Source organism: Pagrus major, chromosome 13, assembly GCF_040436345.1.
Source record: "Pagrus major chromosome 13, Pma_NU_1.0".
Classification (NCBI taxonomy): Eukaryota; Metazoa; Chordata; class Actinopteri; order Spariformes; family Sparidae; genus Pagrus; species Pagrus major.
In genome coordinates this window covers 25,606,747-25,625,352 of record NC_133227.1, presented here as the reverse complement: position 1 = coordinate 25,625,352, position 18,606 = coordinate 25,606,747, and the positions used below count along the sequence as shown (strand labels likewise).

Sequence of the window (18,606 nt, the reverse complement as noted above, 5' to 3'; positions counted from 1 at the left end):
CTTGATTTACTTGTCTATCTTCAGGGTCAGTCCATAACCAGACGATTTTCAGTTTACAATCATGAGAGACTAAGGGAACTAGAAAATATACACATTTGCCACTTCACTTTCAATGAATTGGCTATACGTTACAGCTATAAAGTTTACAACATATATATATATATCGGTAGTCGTGCTGCTTTCTGTGTGGACTTAATGTTGATCTTTCACTCGATGATGCTTTGTTTCTTACAGGCATAAAGGACAATGTTACTTTAGTTCATTGAATTTTGTTGTGACCATACCAAACCATTTTTGAAATATCTTTGGTTGAACTCTTTGTTGGGTCTAGTTAAGGATAATGATTATAACACAATCACAAAATGTTATATGTTATACAATAACAGAGATGTGGACTCAAGTCGTTGTGACTTGACTCGAGTCGACTCAAGGCACTGTTTTGATGACTTGCAACTTGACAGCAAAAAAAAAAAAAGACCTCACACTCGACTTGGACTACTTGTGGTTTGACTTGAGACATGATTGAATGACTTGTCTTTGTCCACTTTATGTTTTCAGTTTTAATTTTTTTTGTAGACTGGCCATCAGTATTTCACTCTTTTAAAGTGATGGGGAGGGAATATTTTTTGATTGAGAAGAAATTAAGAAAGCTTTTATAAAGTTTTCTGTTTTTGTTTGATTATATTTATTTCCCTGAATCTCAATAAACAAATTCAATTGACAGACTTTTTGAAACAAGCTAATTCAATTGGTCAATAATATCTTGACTTGTAACCAAGGACCTGACTTTAACACGTCCAAAACAAAATTACTTGAGACTACCTGACTTGAGTCACATGTCTGTACAACAATGATTTTACAGCTTCACAACTGCTTATAGCGAAAAACCTTGTGTATTAAGCTTGTTGTATTGCTGCGCACATACACACACAGTGATTGAAGTAAAGTATACATATTGAAGACTTGGCCATCCAACCCTGCCATACAAACGAGAACATAAATGAAGAAATCATTCTTAAACTGAGGAGTGAAGTCATTTGTGTATGCAATGCCCCAGCCATAAAATGAGATAAGCCGTTTTTTCATTAAATACAGCTCTTTCTTAAAGGCGGCATTTCAACTTCTGACCACATTCTTTCCTCAACGTTCCTCTGCCTCTAACACAGTCGTTTTTTAATGTCTCTCACATTCAGGCCCACACAAACTCCACTGTCCACTGCCACACACACACAGTGACCTCAAAATACACAGCTGTAAAATACAACATTCCTGAGTGACTCTTTTTTCCAATCTTATAAAAAGGTTAAATATACAGTATATTTGGCCAACAGCCATATAAAGATACAGTACTCGGGTAGGCGTCCACTTCTTTGTCATGAATGGGCCACCGTGTTTGGATTCATTGTTTAAAACAATCGCGCTGCCGAGGCTGGCGGGAAGTTCGGGGAATCCAGCTGTCACATTCCCAGCATTCCAGAGGTGAGCGCTCAGCATTCTTTACAACCTTGTCAGCAAAAGGAGTCGCGCGAACAAGCCAAGGAGTGATCCGGAGAATGACAGTGAGCATGCAAATGAGTGAAGAGTGCTTTCTGGAAGTGTAAGACGCGAGAGCGTGAAGACAAGCGGCAAAATAAGTGAAGAAGTGAACGATTTTCTGGACACAAGTGGGGAGAATGAGTAATTAAGCATGCAAAGGGTTGAATGAACGATTTAATAAACTAGTAAGTAAGCAAAAGGAGTGATTCATAAAGTGCGTAAGTCAGCAATTGAGTAAATTGGATGACTCGTCATGCAAGCCATTGAGTAAAAATGCATGCCCTGACTGCATTCCCACTAGTTTTCTTGTGTTGTTTGCACAAACGGCATGCGTCATTATGTTTTCATGCATTCTATCATCACCTTGTGCTTTTTGGACAACTCACACTGCTCATAAGTCTCTGTAAATCGGACCACTTGTGCCTCAGGCAACTACTGTACATCTACGCTCACAAACTATTTCATGTACTCCCACTCTGCTTAACCATATGTTGCTCAATCACACTCGTAGCCTCCAGGTGCATACCACTGAAGAGGCTTCATATGCCTTCTCTGGAAATCAGGTACTGCACAAACTTGCAAATACTGTGATTAGATACTTATACATTGATTATATTCCTGTAGCATGCAAATATAAGCAGAGGTCACTTCAAGTATTCAAATCATCCCTAACCCGATGACACCAGGACATATTTCTACACATTAAATCAGCTTGAATTGTAAAGCTAATTCTGATACTTGTCAAGTGCGTGCCAGTTAACAACTGACTGTGTTGAATCTTTAATTTCCAGTCTGGCTTCATTCTTGTTAAATGTCTGAGAAGAGGAAGGTAAACTGGCTTGCCGTCGATCTGTCAGATGGGAATGTTGTCAGTGCAAGCCCTTGTAGCAAGTGTGTTGTTTTCACTTAACAAAACCCTGTGATCTCATCTCTTATCTGCAGATTCACCTGTTAGCTCCACCTGCATGTATCTCTGTTAGAGACACACGGCCATTCACACTCACATTTACACCTATGGGAAACTTAGCATTGCCAGTCAGCCTGAACTGTATGTCTGTGGACTGTGTGAGGAAGCCGGAGAACCTGGAGAAAACCCACGCAGGTACTCGCTATACTAAACTCTATATACAACTTTAAAAAGGAGATCATGGAGCAACAAAGGGCCACAAAATAAGGCCAAACATGCACATGGAAAATTTTTGTCTCAGTAATACTACAACAAACAAAATAAAAACACAGTCGGAAAAGTTGCATCTAAACTATTAGCATTCTGGTTTTGTTTAGAAAGACGAGAGGTGTTGAGGCAGAAAGTTGAGTAGAAAGTGGCGGTCAGACGTAGTCAGCAGCCGGCGGTTTCTGTTGTGATGTGGACAGTGACTCAGTGTTTCCACAGTGGGATCTGTGGGCCTCCACAACACCGCTTCTGTCAGCGCTCCAGACTCAATCATACTCAATAAGAGCAGCTGGCAGCCGGTCAATTTCAAATGGATGTGATGAGACAGTTGATACAGGCATTCAAAATCTTGGCTACAGCTGGGCAGGATGTTAGATTTTAGTGATCCACTGGTGATGGATTAAAAAACACTGGATATGCTTCCTGTGTTTGCTGAACCAGATATAAGATTTTGGACTGGAAACAAACTCCAGACCGCGGGTTGGACACTGCCAAAGTGGGCGGAGATTTCACAGAAACAAGCACAGATTACTGGTATCCATTTGCCACTAGACTGTTCATCTCCCTTATGTCAATGACAGACAGACAAACTTTTTTTCAGTTTAGTCGTCTGGTTGACTACAATCTATTGAAAAATGTGAGTCTTATAGCCCCTGAAAGACTTGGTAAGAGTTAATACAAAAAAACCTGCTTCTTCAGGACTGTGTGGGGAGCGGTTCGATCAGATCTATTAAATGAGTCGTCCACTATTTTGATAATTGATTAATCGGTTTTAGGAAAATTAAGTCAAAATTCTCTGATTCAAGCTTTTTAAATGTGACTATTTCCTGGTTTCTTTACTCCTCTATGACAGTAAAGTAAATATCTTTGGGTTGTGGACAAGACTTTTAGGACATTAACTTGGGCTTTGGGAAACACTGATACATTTTTTGACCATTTTGTAACATTTCACAAACTATTAATCAAGAAAATATTTGACAGATTAATCAACAATGAAAGTCGAATACCATCAACTTTTTCTGACTGAGCCCTGCCCAGTTACTCTTCGGCCTACTGCTACAACTATTTCTTCTTCTTCTCTTTTCTTATTCTAAGCTCATGCAAAAACACAAGTACTCCTATCTGAAATAACCAGAACTGTTCTAACTTTTGTAGAAAATGTGTTCACGTCACTAGTAAGCTGATTGAGAAAATAGGTTTCCAGGTTTAAAGGAAAATCATAATTGTTCTCACAGCTCACTCATGCATTAAATGCAAATTTGTAAGTTTGTGCGCAGTGATGAACCGTGAAGAAGGAAGGAAGAGGTAAAGTTCATCTTCACCTGCACACTAAGCTTTCTCAGCTTATAGAAACAAACATTGTGGGCACCAACACAGGAAAAGTTTTGTGCCTCCTTCATAACTTGATGCTATGGATTAAGGTCAGAAACAGGTCATGGCTGCTGATGATGTGCGGTTACGTACAAGAATACAAGAATAACAGTAACTGAGCTGGACTCCCTCGGTGAGAGTACATTTCTATGGTCCCAAGCCGGAAAAGTTAAAGAATATATACAAAAGTCTTGAAGGCTGTGGAGCAGGTGTGCCTCTTTGTATAACCTTCTACCTGTGCACTCTGCCAAGATCGACAATGTGGCTTCCAGAAAAATCAAAAAAAAAAAAAAAAATGTGAAAGGCAGAGCTCCAAAAAACTTTGAAAACAAAAAGATTCAACACTAGTAAAAGCTTTTTTTTTTTTCTTTGAGGGCACATTGACTTACTATGTCGGGGGTAGCGGGGCTGATGATGTCGGAGCAAAGAAAAGCTGAATCTGAAACTTTTTTTATCGGATATCTTCTGATTCTATTTCTAGAAATCTGAGCCTGTAATGAGACTGAAGAGATTCACAGTGGTGTGAAAAAGGTTGACCACTTTGTCTATTTGAACTATTTTCTGGATTACAAATACGAAAGCCGACTTGACAAATCCTCTCACACAAACACAGAGCATATGTGCTACGAAACACATATGTTGCTGCTAGTTCTTGAAACATCAGCGACCCAAGGGACGGTAGGTTCTCTCCGGTTTGTGTCAAGCTAAACACAAACCGGTGAAGACTTCCAATAAGCACACGCAATGCACTGACTGAAGCAGCCGTTTTCAGATGTTTCGCCATTTTTATTTCAAAGCCCTTATCAGCTCTGAATCACCTCTCATTGTATCAGTGTTTACCACAGCTTCTCACCACTCAAACAACTCACCAGCCGCTCACACATGCAGTGGAAATGACGCACAACAGCCACGCAGACAAACACACAGAGGCATTTTTAATCTTTTAGTTCAAAGCCCTGACTCATCTCGACAGACTGCATAACTCACTGTCAATAGCTCAAACCTCCAGAGAGGATTTGTGCACTGACCTTGGCCCTGTTCTTGACATTTTTTATCTTAATGGGTAAAAACAAAGACGAGTTAAAAATAAGAAAGCACATCAGTTCTTTTTCCAGGATGTGTTCCCTCGTGTATCAGCACTGCTTGGCTACCGTAAGGAATGCTGCTGCTGTTGACTACAGCCCAGTCTCGGAGGGATTTACAGGGCAGGATGTGTGAAACCCACATACTGCCTGCCTCCCCACATAGGGAGGATGGTTTATTGCAGTGGCGATAAACAAAAGTATTCAAAATCCTGAAGGTCAAAAAATTCAAGAAGCCACACTGGAAACACACTGAAACAGCGTCTTTGCTTTTTCGCAACCTGTTGTTTGGTGGCTTGTTGAGACAGATTGGCCAGGAACAGGTTAATTTTGCCGTACAGACCAAAATGTTGGCTGATTAGAGCTACAGCGATTACTGATTAATAGATAAGTCTTTCATTTCTGCAAACCACAGATACGCCCAAGTTTGATGTGGCAAAGGCTATGCACCACATTGATATTAGTACAAAATGTGGCATATCAGGTTCACATTATATGTTTATTAGCCGACTTTCACATTGGGAGATGGAGGGAATGGTGGCACAGTTAAAGACAGCGAGGCTGCAGAAAAGCCGACAGCAGCTCGAGTCTGCGTTGACACCACTGATTACCCTTAAAAAGGACGCTGAGGACCTTTCCAGCCGTGTTTGTGGCAATAATAGCAGATATCATGAGAAAGTGGGTCTAGTTGTGTTCGGGTGTTTTGAAGGAGTCATTTCAAGCCATATTTGTAGCAACCTAAAAAAGGTATTTTAAGCCAAACCATGTTGTTTTTCCAACCCCAACCAAGTGGTTTTTGCGTCTAAACCTAACCAGAGCAAAAGCACAGCATTGTGAGGGAAGAGAAAACCTAAAGAAACGTAAAGTTGCAACATAAAGAAATTTAAAGTTTCAACTTATCTGTGGTTTTGCAGAAATGTATTTGACTAACAAGTATCCTAGCGGTTGGGTTGCAAATTATTGCCATCTGTTCCGATAGCCAATTAATCATTTCAGCGATTTGTCAAGCAAAAATATAAGACCTTTGCTGGTTCCAGCTTCTTAACTCTAAGAACTTGTTGCTTTTCTTTATCATTTATGACAGTAAATGAAGAGTCTTTGGGTTTTTGGCTGTTGGACGACAGAAATAAACATGAAAACGTCACTTTGGGCTCTAGGTAATAATCATGACAAGCATTTTTCACAATCCTAACTTTTAATCATTTCATTGTGACAATAATAGCCAGATTTATCAATGATGAAAACACTCATTAGTTGCAGCCCTACTAAACCTTCTCTGCTTACTGCAAAGACACCATAGCATAGCAGGGTAACACTATTCATGGATAACAAACAACATATGGCTGATAAACTGCTTTGACATTAACATGAAATCTCAGCCAGATTCTGTCAGCTCGTTAAACTAGGCCTTCCTGAAGTTTGGGGGGGTTGGGATTATTTCTAAAAAAAAAATAAAGTCTACAGGGTCTTTCATCTTTACCCTGTTGTCTACAGACCTGTTGCCAAGGGCCTTTCCCATACAGGAAGTCCTTGGGGCTGGACAATACAATATTTTGACACTGTACTGCATGCATATGATGAATGTGTTTATTGTCTGATGTTATCCACTCATGTACTGATAGAATACTTGAAAAAACATTCAAACCTTGAAATAAAAGCATGTCAAGCACAATCAGTAGAGCACCAGTGGCAGACGAAAACACTGCTGGAAGTGTCGGCTGCTTTCCTTTTCTGACACACATTCCAGACCAGTTTTGCAAGGTCATTAAAGTGCTTTAATAAGAGAACTGTGGCAACAGGTTGGTATACAGGGAACAAGGTCCAAAATAGTATGGAACCAAGTCTGACAGGTTCTTGGTATGACACTCTTCGTCCTGATGTATTTATTTAATCTTTACCCTTTTTATTATGACTTTTATTAAGCTCAAAGTAGTCCCAAACAGCTCTTTTACTTGTTATGGTCCAACTATGCATACATGTTTTTTTTCCACTCATGCTCAAAATCAAATTGCCGTCATGGATCATTATGTTGTACTGATTTCAATTGAATTTAATAAAACTGGATTGAATAAGTGCACCAATGCTGCCATTAAGGGATAATGAAACAATTTGCACAGCATCTAATCTCATTTCCTTGTGAGAAAGCAAATGATCAACTTCAAAATGTCAAGGTAACCCTGTCATTGGTTGCCTGAACTATGCAAGGTGAGTCCACCTGTAGCCTCAGTCTGCATTCCCCACAAACCGAACAGGTCAGAGCTGACGCCTTCTGCCTGTTCACGCCTGCTGTCATGCATGGAATGTAGCTACACAAACACACACACACACACACACACACACACACACACACACACGCATACACACACAGTAGCACTCACACGCCAAACTGAAAGCAACATGCACGCGCAGGCAAACATGCGCTCACCGTGTACCCGGGGCTGCTGTGCTGTGCTGTGAGGTTGGCGGTACCCACAGGAAAAGCTGACGTGTTTACATTCAAACAATACCGAGCGGGACAAAGCCCAGGCTGTTGTTGTGGCCCCGCTGTGTGAAGCAGGGACTTCAAAAACAGGTTACAAAAAGCCACTTGGCATTACAAGTGGTTGGGTTTTACAGACAAGCTCATAATTAAATAAGTAAAGTAAACAATGTGGATTACAGCATCATTAACACAGTAAACACAAGCTCCAGCTAGACTGCCTTCTTATGAGGATTAACTGAATAAACACATCTGACCTTAAGATGGAGGGCTGCTTTATTTCACTATTGTGCAAGTGACTAATGTTTTTTTTGTTTTTTTTAACAGTGTAATCTCTAATCTACAAACATATCATCTCACAAAGCAGCTGTCAGACCGAGAACTTTCTCAATGAGGCCTCTCTCAGACCTGGATGGAAAAGTTGTCAGTACCTCCTCACGTCTTTGCTGATCAGCTGAGCTCACTGTATTCTTAATGGTTGCAGTTATTAGCTAAGGGGGAAACCGGCTAACATGGTTCATTCATTACTGTAATGCAGATTTTCCACACTGTGTGCATCTTGTCCAGTTTGTGCTATAGCTTGCTGCTGATGTCTGCCTCCCTCCGCCACATCTCCCAGCACATAAAACGTCATTAGCACCAGGTGTTCAGAAACGATGTCCGATTCATACGAGGGGTTTGCGTTTTTTTATGCACTTATGATGTCGGTCTGAACATGGCCTTTTCAAGCTCTGGTTGTGGTGCTTTGGGCTAGATGTGCACCTGCAACTTGGCTTTAAATTGGTTTTACTCTGTAACAGAAACTCATCTGGCTCAAATCATTGAGAAAAGCACAGTTAAAAAGAAACGCAGAAATATCCAAAATGTTGGCTTCAAACCCCATTACTCATAGTAAGACACTGCCCGAGAAAATGTGTTTTCAGGGCTTTTTTTTTTTTTAAAAGTGTTTCAAAGTCCACGTCTAAGGTGAAAATCCTGACTTACTTCAACATATAGTTGCCATTTTCATCACCTTGTACTGCCAACACAAGTAGACACAAGTAGAACACGTTTGCAGTTTGTGTCGCCACATTTCTTATCTACAAAACATCTTCAAGCTGAGTTTTCACACTTAAGTTTCAGTAAATCCAGCATGACGTAAATGCGGAGCAACTTCTCACACACACACACACACACACACACACACACACACACACACACACACACACACACACACACACACACACACACACACACACACACACACACACACACACACACACACACACACAGGCCAGTGACAACATCAACAAATCCGAATGTGCCAACAAACTGCAGGGTTGAGAGAGAGCCCGAAATTAAAAGGATACAGAGGAGTCAGTGTGTGAAACAGACAGAGTGGAGGAAGCCGGTGTAAGACAGTGTGTTTGTGTGTGTGTGTGTGTGTGTTTAAATGGGTGAATAAACACAGCCTTCCCCTGACCCGTAGCACTGAAAGCTCTCCTTGTGGAGCCAATAAAAAGGCCCCTCCTAACAAGCCGAAGGGCCTGTGGACTGGAGGGCAGACAGACGCTAACAAACTGCAGTGACTCAAGTTTTGTGAGCGAGTCCTCGGTCGCCTCTGCTCTCTATGGTTTGTGGTTGTTAGTTTCAAAGATCTGTGACACCAATTCTCCACTGGTGAAGCCTGAGACACAGCACAATAATAACTTATCACGTGGTGGATTAAAAAAACAACAAAAAAAACGGGGTGTTTTTGTGAGTGATACGAGACATTGAAGGCTGCTAATGAGTGACCCACCTCTCCTGTTCAATATTACATTGTGTGCACATTTGCATTACAGCCAAGGTCTTTTTAAGTTGATTTTTAATGCGCTGTTTGGCAGAACAACCAGGATACCCGAGAGATAATATGACCTTCAGACCAATGATTCAGCAGCAGCACTAATTTATGTTTGTTGAACTGGATTTTGGATTGTGAGCATTAGATCTAATCTGTACAAATAAACAAACAAACCTCATCTTGTAATGTGCCAATCTGTGCCAGATGCTGACTGGACTTTATTTACAGCTCTGCTATCAAGGTCCACATTGCTTTTGGCAAATGGACCATGGCTTCAGAATGAAAAAAAAAAAAAGCTGAGAACTAGTAAAAATGTCTTTTTTTGTAGCTTCACTCACAATGTCCTCTTTCACCTCATAAAATACGTACAACCTCTCACTCCCACTTTCTAATACTTCGGCCAGCTCTCAAGTTTCATTTGAACTTTTCTTCGTATCCAACTACCTCTGCTGCTCTCATCTCATTCTCTCAGGCCAGCTTGTGATTATATGGAGCTATATCGCTCTCTCCCCGTGCTGACGCTCCAGCTTTCTCAATTTAAACATCCATATCTTTCCTCTCAATGATCTCTCAGCCATTTTTTTTTATTATCTGCTTGTATCTCTCTCTCACTTTCCCCTCATCTTTCTTCCCCTCTTCCAGATCTTAGCTGAGAGCTTCTGTGTGGCAGCCACTCTCTGTAACCTTACGTCCGTCTCCCATCACTTCTGTTCCACCACTCCCAAACCATTCCTTTCATTTTCCTCCACGGCTCTGATTACATGCTAGTCTAGCGGGTCAATTATCAGCTGTGTAATGTGGCTACAAGTCTGCCACTGTGACAGGAAATGTCACCACGTCAGTTTCATATCAACAGCTGCCGAACCCACAAGCATGCCAACAGTGTGAGAAACTGACACACAAACCGAACGCTGAGAAATTCCTTTGACTACTTCTCACAACAACTCATTTCATAAAATTTGATTTTTAGCACTATAGAACCAACAATGCACGTCGTGTGACCTTTTTGAAAAGACTACTTTCATCGCTTTAGGTTTGCAAGGTTAATTTCTCTTCTTAAACACCATTTCTAGTTATCAACCTCAACAAATGAGTCGTCAGGTTGAAATCGAGGCAAAGCAACAAAGCCCTAGTATGACACAATTCTTAAAACGTGTCGCAACAATTATTTAATATATTTTTAATTGTGGTTAGTAGTTGCAAGCTGCAAAAATGACATACAGAATATTCTGACAGCAAAAATTTACAATCTTCGACCGATGATCTTGATAAATAAGCCAAGAAACCACAGGCAGAGAGATCCAAATAGCTCAATCTCCAGACCGATCAATAAATACCTGTGTCTCCCCTGAATAAGACCCAGTGAGGCTGAGCCTATACCACACTTTCGAAGATGAGCCCTCAGGCCTCAGTCAAGATGACGCTGGTGTCTAACTGGTTTTCACGTTGGCTGTGTGTGAACATGCATGTTTGCTCACATTTTAAGAGAGCGCTCGTCTGAATGGAGTAGCTATTTACACATCGAACAAACTAGCTGGTTACTCCAGCAAGTAGCCAAAGATGGGGGGGGGGGTCTTTATTGTGATCAGGGCTACCTAATTCTTTACAACAGCTGATAACACCTATGCACAGCAGGAAAAAGCTCTCTATGAAGTCCTGTGCACTAATAAGCCTGACATGGATAATAGCCACCATACTTAAACTGGCAAAAGACAACTGTCACACTGAAGTAATACTGATTGCACAGTGTAATGGCTGTAGAAAAATGAAACCATCTGTGTATACACTGGTTCCCTATAGGTCTTGCTTTTACTATGCTTTTTGGTCTGCCAACGTGCTCCATTTTTCCCCCAGACAAAAACAAGAAGAGGAATCGTTTTCCCTGGTGGCTATCCCCAGGTAACGTTGGAAGAACTGGAAGAACTGTGGAAAAGGCACCCCGCTGATGAAAGAGGCAAAGAAGGCAAAGAGGAGGAGTGGTTGAAACCGAGCAAAACTAGAGTAAACAGACGGGCATTCACTCAATGGAGAGGGCCGGTGATGTGTCAAAGATTGTGCCCTTGATGATATGTGTCCCCCCTTAACACCAGGACCCGAGATGGTTCAAAACCGGCATTCTTTCTACAAGATTATATTACAACTGGTGCGTTTTACTCAAACTGGGATTATTACAGTTGTTTCTTTCTTTGGACTGTAACCAGGCTGCTAACGGTAGCCATGTTGCTAATGCTGTGGCGCCAACAGTACCACAGGAAAACACCAGGAGGGAGGGAACGTTGAAAAGTTGTCTATTTCCACATTAAAAAATCCATATATACACACGTATATAACAAAATGTCTAGTTACCAAAATGTATAGAATTACATGAACGCCTGACAGAAAAAAACGATATATTTCTCCACATTTTGCAACCACTGGTTTAAAGTTACAGGTCACTTTGTAAAATGTCTGGCAGATATCCATCACATTGGACTCCATGATACCATAAAGTGAAAATGGCTCATTTAGATTAACTCCTGAATGAATATCATACAGCCATGCCCGAAATTAAGTTGTCACTTTGCTCAAAGTTTCATCCCTTTGAAACGTTGTTTTAGACTATCTTAATATTACAATTGGGCATGGTCTTGCATGCATAGGACACTCTCAAGGGATATATCCTCCAATCACAGCCCAATAAATATAAACCCAACTGAACTAGTCAATATTTCATTTTAAGAACTCTGGTCTAAAATAATCTAAACAATGGAAGGACGACATCCTTGTTTATCACACAGTCAGCGGCTACAGCTGGTCGTGTTTTATTGTACTTCGCTGGAATGAATCTGTGACCGATCAGAAAATACCTGTTGATAATCACTAGTGTCAGGTAGTACGGTGTCTTCATTTCTCCACTACTGTTTGTATCCGTGAGGTAAAAGCAGTAGGAGGGTATTTAAGGGAATCTTGTACCAACAACACAAAGATGCCCTGGGCAACATTGGAGACGGCTGAAGTTATGTCTGCAAGAAGGAGAAAAGGAAGCAGACTGATTTTATGATGTGTACATGAATTATAAATCAGTATCTAAAAAACACACAGACAGTCCCTGTAACACTCGAAACATGCACAGGTCCATTTATTGTTGTTTCCCACAGTCCTCTGTGACCTACTTCCTGATGCAGTCAACACCAAAGTGAAACACCTAAAACCCACATGTCTTCAGATTTCACATTCTAACCTCAGTGTAGGTATCGTTCAAACTGACTTCTCTATTTCAGTTTTAAAAAAGGAGGAACATGCACGTCATGCAGAGTTTAGGTTTGTATCTGCAATTACAAAACACCAAACTGCAAATCCTGCTCATCACAAATATTTATGGTTAAGCCAAGTCAACACGAGGCTCTTACTTCTTCATGCAGGTTTAAACGATTGACCATTTGACTGTAATAAAATGTGCACATGTATGTACGACTCGATGAACGACTCGGAGGAATTACGATAAAGTTGAGACAGTTTAACGAACACTTAATTATGTGTCACACTAAAAACGATGACTCATCTTGCTGGGCATATTCCAGGTGTGTGGCAGCAATGAATGGGAGTCAAACACCTCTAAAGAGAGAAAAACAACAAACTCTGACATCTCTATGCTATTGTTTTATCGTTTGTTTATTTTCCTGTTTTAGGATAATTTAAGCTTTGTTTCACATTCATTATATCCGTGGTATAAATGGTCTTAAAATGACAGTAATAATGTCATCACAACAGGTAAGTCCTGTGATTTTCAGCCAGCTATAACTAAATATATCCATAATAGCAGGGGGAACGTTTCCTGACAGCTAAAAATGTAGATACTGTTGCCCTGTCTTCAACATGAAGGTAAGGTTCACACGTCTGTCAAATTCAGGTACGTTGTGATGATGTCGAATGTTGCTGTGTTCCAGGTTTCAAGGTCGTGTGAAAGTAGGGAATCAGACAAATTATAACTGATAAGTTTCTCAGATTCCTTGTGTTTATGAGACTTCTAACCTGAAACATAGCAGCATAACATTATCCCAGCATTTGAACTTCCTACCCCGAGTGTGACGTGAGAGGAAAATGGCCCGCTTGTGAGATTATGGTCTATTATTCTGGGACAATATATCGTCAGAGAACAGTAGTTATTGTGACAGGGCTAGTAATTGGAAAACAACTTTAAAAACACACCAGCACTATCCTTTAACTTTAATCTGTGAAGCTGCGTCAGCACTGAGCAAACCACCCTCTCTGCCTGAAACACACACACACAGCCTCTTTTGTAACACATTTCTTTGCATGCACTCCAAGAAGACAGCATCGACCACACACTGGTCTGCATCTCCTCCTCGGTGCTCTTCACGGCGGCTCCACTGCTTGCTTAAAAAGCAAGAAGTCGCCACTTAAGTCTGCGTTTCTCTTCCCCTCCCTCACTCGCACCTTCCCCGAGGAGCCTGTGGCTTTGCGATGGTTGGAATTCCCATAAATGTCCGATCTGTACTGGGCGCAGCCGAAACCGCCATAAATCACCCGCCATGATTTGTTGTCTGTCTGCATGGCACTGAGAAAGGTAGGCAGGGAGGGAAGAGCTGGACGGAAAACCCAAGAAACTGGGAAAGGTTGACGAGGCATAAAACCTGCGGTAGAAGGAGATTACCCACTGAGCCAAGCATCTGCACAGGAGACAGACGTACCTACAGCACGTCTTGTGCAGGACATTTAACAGACAGACCGTCTCAACCAGGATGACTTTCATTAAAAGACAATTCTGCAAACAATACACCTGATTTAACCAAAAATCCAAACCATGTTTGACTAGCTGCAATATTTATAGTTCTATATTAACGACAGGACTGTATCGAATGATTATTTTCCTGATGAATTCATCAATCAAAAAAGTTTTAACAGTCAACAGTCCACAGCTGAAAGATATTTGTTTTGGTTTACTATCAAATGAGACAAATAACGGCAACAAATTCCTCACGTGGACGAGCAAATATTTGTGATTTTTGCTTCAAAAACAGAAAAAAATACTTCACACGATTTTATGAGACAGGTGCATAGTAAAGGGACAAGTAAACCAAGAGTTGCAAGCAAACTCCTGCAGACTGTCCTACTTGCGAAATTACATTTATTTGGGGCTTTTCTGTACTAGGGGCAAGACAGAAAGTCTCGAAAGTAAATAGTAAACTATTTGCCCGATGAAGGTCTAGTACAGAAACATCTCAAATAAATGTAATTTCGCAAGTTAGACAGTGTGCAGGAGTTTATGTGCAACTTTTTCTCTTTCCTAACCATCAAGACCATATCTAAGTGCTGTATCGTAGTCAACTGGACTTGTTTCAGTTCCTTGAAGACGTTTCACCTCTCATCCAAGAGGCTTCCTCAGTTCTAACTAACTGGAGGGGATGAGAGGTGAAACGTCTTCAAGGAACTGAAACGAGTCCAGTTGACTACGATACAGCGCTTAGATTACCATGACCTGGATGACTGAGAACCTTCATCAACATATCAAGACCATGCTGATTATTAGTTTTGAACACTTGAGGAACATACTTATGCTACACTTTTCAAACTACCATCCCCTGTTGCCTTAAAGGGTAGCTCCACCAATTTTACACATCAGCATGTGTCTACAGGTCTTGGGGAGTACTACTGCATATGTGAAAAAAGGAGTATACAGCCTTTTGTGGCTCCAGAGGAAGCTGCCTGTAATCTGATAACTTGCCTCAAGTGATGTGACTCACTGGCCTAGTTGCATTGTGGGTAATGTAGGCGCCAACACAGAGTTTCCCCTTCAACTACAAGGCTACTCAAGCAGAATCAAATGTGGCATGTTTACACAGGAAAAAGAAAACGGTGCAACCACAATAAATAGTGCCGACAAAATCCAACAAATAAAAGCCTTTTAGTCAGTAGCTGCTGACCAGGAGCACCAGCTTTGTGTTTCATCAATCATCAGATCCAAATGGCAATTGGTTTTCACTGCCACAGTATGTGCAGGGAAGGATAATCTGGAGTACGGAGTTAGTGATCAACCATTTATCGATTAATGGCCGTTAAGAATTTAACGGATTAAAAATGTATTAACAGACAACCAGCCTGCAAGTAAATACAAAATAAACAAACAAAAATAAAATACAAATACTGGTCTATTTAATTAAAATAAAAGTCATTTCTAATTTGAAAAGAAAAAAACTTTATACAAACTGATATTTTTACATTTTAGTCATTTAGTAGCCTTAATATTTTGTTTTATTTACTTTACCATTCACGTAGCTTGCTGTTTAATAAATCTGGTCTTTTAACTCCTAATGCATTTGGAAATGGCTTAAACTTTGCATCCATAATCTGGAGTGAGCGCCATGAAAAGACAAAAACCTCACACGATGGTGAGTTTACCAGCACTTACTTGCTGCACCTTATTCAACAGACATTTGACAACCTTAAGAACAATTCCAGTCTATGTGGAGAAAAGTGGCAGCTTAAATCCTTCAAGCTTTCCACTTTGTACTAAAAAGGACCACAAATGCCTTTAACTTCATCAGTGGTTTCATAGTAACATCCAGACGTCAGTTTGAGAAGCACACTCATGATCCTTTCACCTCCTCCCTCATCACAGGTTCATCACTAATGAGCCTGAGCTTAGTAGACAATACTCCAATGAGAATCTGTGTCTGGATGCCAGACTTCTGCCCCGGTGAGCGAGTCCAGACTCATTAAAACCCACAGTTGGATGTCTGATGGAAGCTACTGGCTTGTGTGCATTTCAGGTGGAGGACTGGGACAAATACACAACCCACCCCTAAACATAATAAACAACTGCATGGGAACACTTCACCGTGTTGTCTTCACCGCAAAAATAGAGGACGGAGGAGACTATATTTAGTGACTTTATCAAAGCGCTACCTATCATGGACTCAACGCGGCTGGAACGGTTTGTTCAAGTGTGCACAAAAGCCCTCTATGAAGGTGTGAAAGAGGCTTTCTACCTGCCACGCACACAAACAAATAGAGGATCAGAGCCATAAAAAGGGACCTTTTCAAAAGCATCATGCAAAGCTGAAGGCTCGCTGGATTTTAAAAAAAACATTTTTGTACTCTGACAGCGCTTTGAAAACTGCTTGCACTTCAAAACTATTACCAGCAGCCGAACATGGAAGGGAGTACGACAGCGTGAGCTATTTTTGGGCTGTGAGCGTAACTAAAGCAATGACAAGCCAGCTGTGTTTCCACAGCTTCATGTAGGGAGGAGGCAGAGGAGGAGGAGGAGGAGGAGGAGAACGAGGAGGAGGAGGAGGAGGGATGAGAAAGCAGCAGTGATTATATTTAACTGGCCTCGTTCAAGCCAACGTTTACACAAACTATCTCCTGGGCTCAGACGTAAGCCCGGTGATGGGAAGCTGGAACTATAGTTTTCAAGGCTGTGACTGCAGTCGGATCCCACCAGTTCTTGGACTGAACCTCTGTCTTACACCGAAGTTTCTCTCTTGAATTAAAGGGCAAGTTCAACCGAAAATGAAAAACTCAGTCATCGTCACCTCGACGCTTACAGAAAGTCGGATGAAGTTTCGTAGTCTGCAAAACATTTCTGGAGCTTCACAACAAAACAGAGTTGCAGCGTTGAATTAAAAAGGGGTGCATGTAACGTCCTTTCAAAACAATGTGTGATCTTGGAGTCCCAATCTACTTTAGGAGAACGGCGCAACACTTTTTTGCTGCCAATGGAAAGCCACGGTCGAGCTCGTGCCACCACTTCGGACGAGGTGCACGCTACCGCTTTTAGCTACGTCATCTCGTTGATCGCTCAACAAAACCCATAACTTAAACATTGTAGCGCTGGTCCTGCATCTTAGCAGCTCACAAAACTGACAAACTCTCCTTTCACATGACTGCAGTTGTCAATATGGGCAGATTTATTGTGACCTTCTACACGTCACACGCGTAGTTCATGGCACAACTCAAGCGGGATCGAAAAATTATTTGTCATTTTTTTTCTCTACGCTGCAACGCTTTTTTGCTGTGAAGCTCCAGAAATGTTTCGTGGACTGGGAAACTTCAACAACTATTCATCGACACGAGAGAGAGTAGATTACGACTGAGTTTTCCATTTTTGGGTGAAGTGTTCCTTTAAGATAATAAAAGCACCATTTGAATGGTGGGGGGGAGGGACCCTGACATCCTGTCAGAGGACCCTGTTGGGTCCCTGCACCACAGTTTGGGCACCACATGAAGCCTCTGATACATTTTGTCCTGCTTTTCCTTCACCGTGTGATAATCTCAGCTGCTCTTGCGAGGCTCAAGTCAGACTAGAGCTGGCTAACTACATGCTAACAACATGCTAACTGACTTTATCCTGCCAATTAAGTCGTGAACGCTGCGTGCTAATTAGCACGTGACTATATGGGGGAAAAAAAATCCCAATTAACTGCTAAATAATGATCCACAAGTGACTTCAACTTAGTTAGTTTAACTCAAAGCCCACTCACAGGTCGAGTGTGGAGGTGAAGCAACAGTTTGATATTAGCTAGCATTAGCAGGGCGATGCTAATTAAAAAAAAGAACGTTGGTTTTGTTTACCTCTGCCGTCCGCAGGGAGGGCGGTTTCTTTAAAGCCAGTTTGAAAGAAGTTTCCATGGCTCCGGTCATTTTCATAACTTCGGCTTCAAAATCCACACAGGCCACCTCGCTTTCCTCGTCGGCTGGACTCGCTCACATCCCCGCGGATCTTGTCCTCGCCTCGCCGAGCATGGATGGAGTTTATTCCCCAAAAAAGAAAAAAGAAGGAGACCGACACGGGGGGGGGGGGGGAGCTCCGTCTCCTCCAGGAGGGAGAAGCAAAACTTCAACTTTCGCTCACTGCGCGGCCGAAAAACAGCGGAGACTCGTGAAGTGTGACAGGAAGGTGGGTCCGCGGGACATGTCGCGTTGGATCCCGTACATCTTTGGTGGAAGGAAATATCCAGCTCGGTTCGCTGGAGTCCGTCAGATCCAGGAGTTCAGATTTAGATCCCTCCTCCTCCAGAGCCGAGTGCGGAGAGTTGACGACATCTGTCCGCCCGGAGAGCGGAGGCTGCGTTCACAGGCCGTCGGAAATGAGGCGATTTATAGCAGCGGTGAGCACATGATCAATCAGTCGATCAAA

At 41.7% G+C, this 18,606-nt stretch overlaps 1 protein-coding gene across 1 annotated transcript in view; it reads right to left on the bottom strand.

Annotated features, from left to right (window-relative positions):
* Positions 1 to 18,482, bottom strand: part of LOC141007396 (rap guanine nucleotide exchange factor 6-like) — a 163,275-nt gene extending 144,793 nt beyond the window's left edge. Inside the window, exon 1 of the mRNA XM_073479755.1 lies at positions 18,042 to 18,482. Within this exon, the coding sequence (XP_073335856.1) occupies positions 18,042 to 18,116 (75 nt within the window). The 5' untranslated portion in view covers positions 18,117 to 18,482. The remainder of the gene's footprint in view (positions 1 to 18,041) is intronic.
* Between the last annotated feature and the right edge of the window lie 124 nt (positions 18,483 to 18,606).